The 1402-nt window shown below is 40.2% G+C and overlaps 1 protein-coding gene across 1 annotated transcript; it reads right to left on the reverse strand.

The window, feature by feature from the left end:
- Positions 1 to 280: 280 nt before the first annotated feature.
- On the reverse strand, positions 281 to 1042 carry LOC138894233 (uncharacterized). Its single transcript, XM_070178916.1, has one exon. It carries the CDS (start codon positions 1040 to 1042, stop codon positions 281 to 283), a length of 762 nt encoding a protein of 253 aa, XP_070035017.1.
- Positions 1043 to 1402: the final 360 nt, after the last annotated feature.

A 1402-nucleotide genomic window follows, 5' to 3' on the forward strand; every position in this document is an offset into this window, starting at 1 on the left:
CCATCCTTGCAGGGCTTTGAGTGAAAGGAAATCATTTGTGCTTCCAGTTATGTGCTTCGACCAACCACTATCCATGTACTATTGTTGGCTGCTCCCTTTCACTTCTCCCTACACAAAGAAATCAAGGGTTAGACTTCGGAACCCAAACAAGTTTGGGTCCCTTGTAGTGAGGAAAGGGTCGAATTAAACTTCTTTTTGTCCAAGCAGGCAGTATACATTTTTTAACGGAGGGACCATGTTCCTTTTTAACAAACACTTTATTTTTCTGTTGGGACTGAATTCAAGCCTTACAGTTTTCTTTAAAGTGTCCAGTGTTACCACAGTGAGTGCAAAACCAGTTATCAGGTACAGTAACATACTTGCTATGAGGGTTGTAAGGAGTCTTTTCCCGTTGGAGCCCTATCCCTTGCATGTTTCCCCCATTGTTTTTATACAAGACAGTGATAGCATCAGAGGACCAGGTCCACTTGAGTGAGTTTTCTAGATCACTCTTCACTCTACCTAGTTCTTCCTGAAGTTGTTTGTTTTTCTCAAGCTCAGCACACAGACTAGACTTCACTGATTTTAGCTCATTTTCAAGCCTAAGGTGTGCCTCACTTGCAACTTCCTTTCCCTTTTGAGTATTCATAGCCTTAATTTCCCTTCTAAGTTCCTCAATTATTTCCTTTAGGTCTACAACTTCTACCAATAAGTCATCTCTCTCATGCTCTATGTTTGTACTTCTCTCAGTCAAAATATCCTTTTCCTTTTTTAAACTCTCAATGGTCTCTCTTAGATTAACCGCAACCATCACTAGATCATCTCTCTCGTGTTCTATTTCTCCTAGTTCCGTGGTTAGTGAATTTCTATCATTAATGAGACTGTGATAAGCATCAATTAAAACATTAGCCAAAGATATAAGCTTTTTCTGAGAGTAAGACTTCAAATTTCTTTGAACGTCCAAAAAGTTTACCTCATCATCATCATTGTCTTCATCATCGTCAGATTTTGCCATCAGGGCAAAAATGGAACCATAATCAGCTCCTTCACTTTCTACTGCCATCTTGGAGGTGTCACCTTATGCATCATCTTCTCCAGATTCTCTAGAAGAGTCTCCCCATGTAGCAAGAGCTTGTTTCACAGCATTATCAGCAACTTATTTTCTTTTAAATCTTTTGTCAGGAACCGGATTCCTCTTGGCAGCTTTGTCTATGTTGTACTTGTACTGGTCTTGCTTGAGGAGAGAGAAATCCTTAATGAAGTGCCCTAGCTTCCCGCACTTATGACATAAGTCATATCCATTTGGCTTGCTGGAGCTGCCCTTCTTCGGAATACCTCCATTTTTGCGGACCATCTTCTGAAATCTCTTTGTCAAGTAAGCCATATCAACATCCTCACCACTTGATTCATTGTTGTCTGTCTT

Source organism: Nicotiana tomentosiformis, chromosome 6 (genome assembly GCF_000390325.3).
Source record: "Nicotiana tomentosiformis chromosome 6, ASM39032v3, whole genome shotgun sequence".
Lineage (NCBI taxonomy): Eukaryota > Viridiplantae > Streptophyta > Magnoliopsida > Solanales > Solanaceae > Nicotiana > Nicotiana tomentosiformis.

Excerpts from the sequence above, each read along its gene's own strand:
- LOC138894233 (XM_070178916.1), bottom strand. The coding sequence starts at position 1,042 with ATGGCAGTAGAAAGTGAAGGAGCTGATTATGGTTCCATTTTTGCCCTG.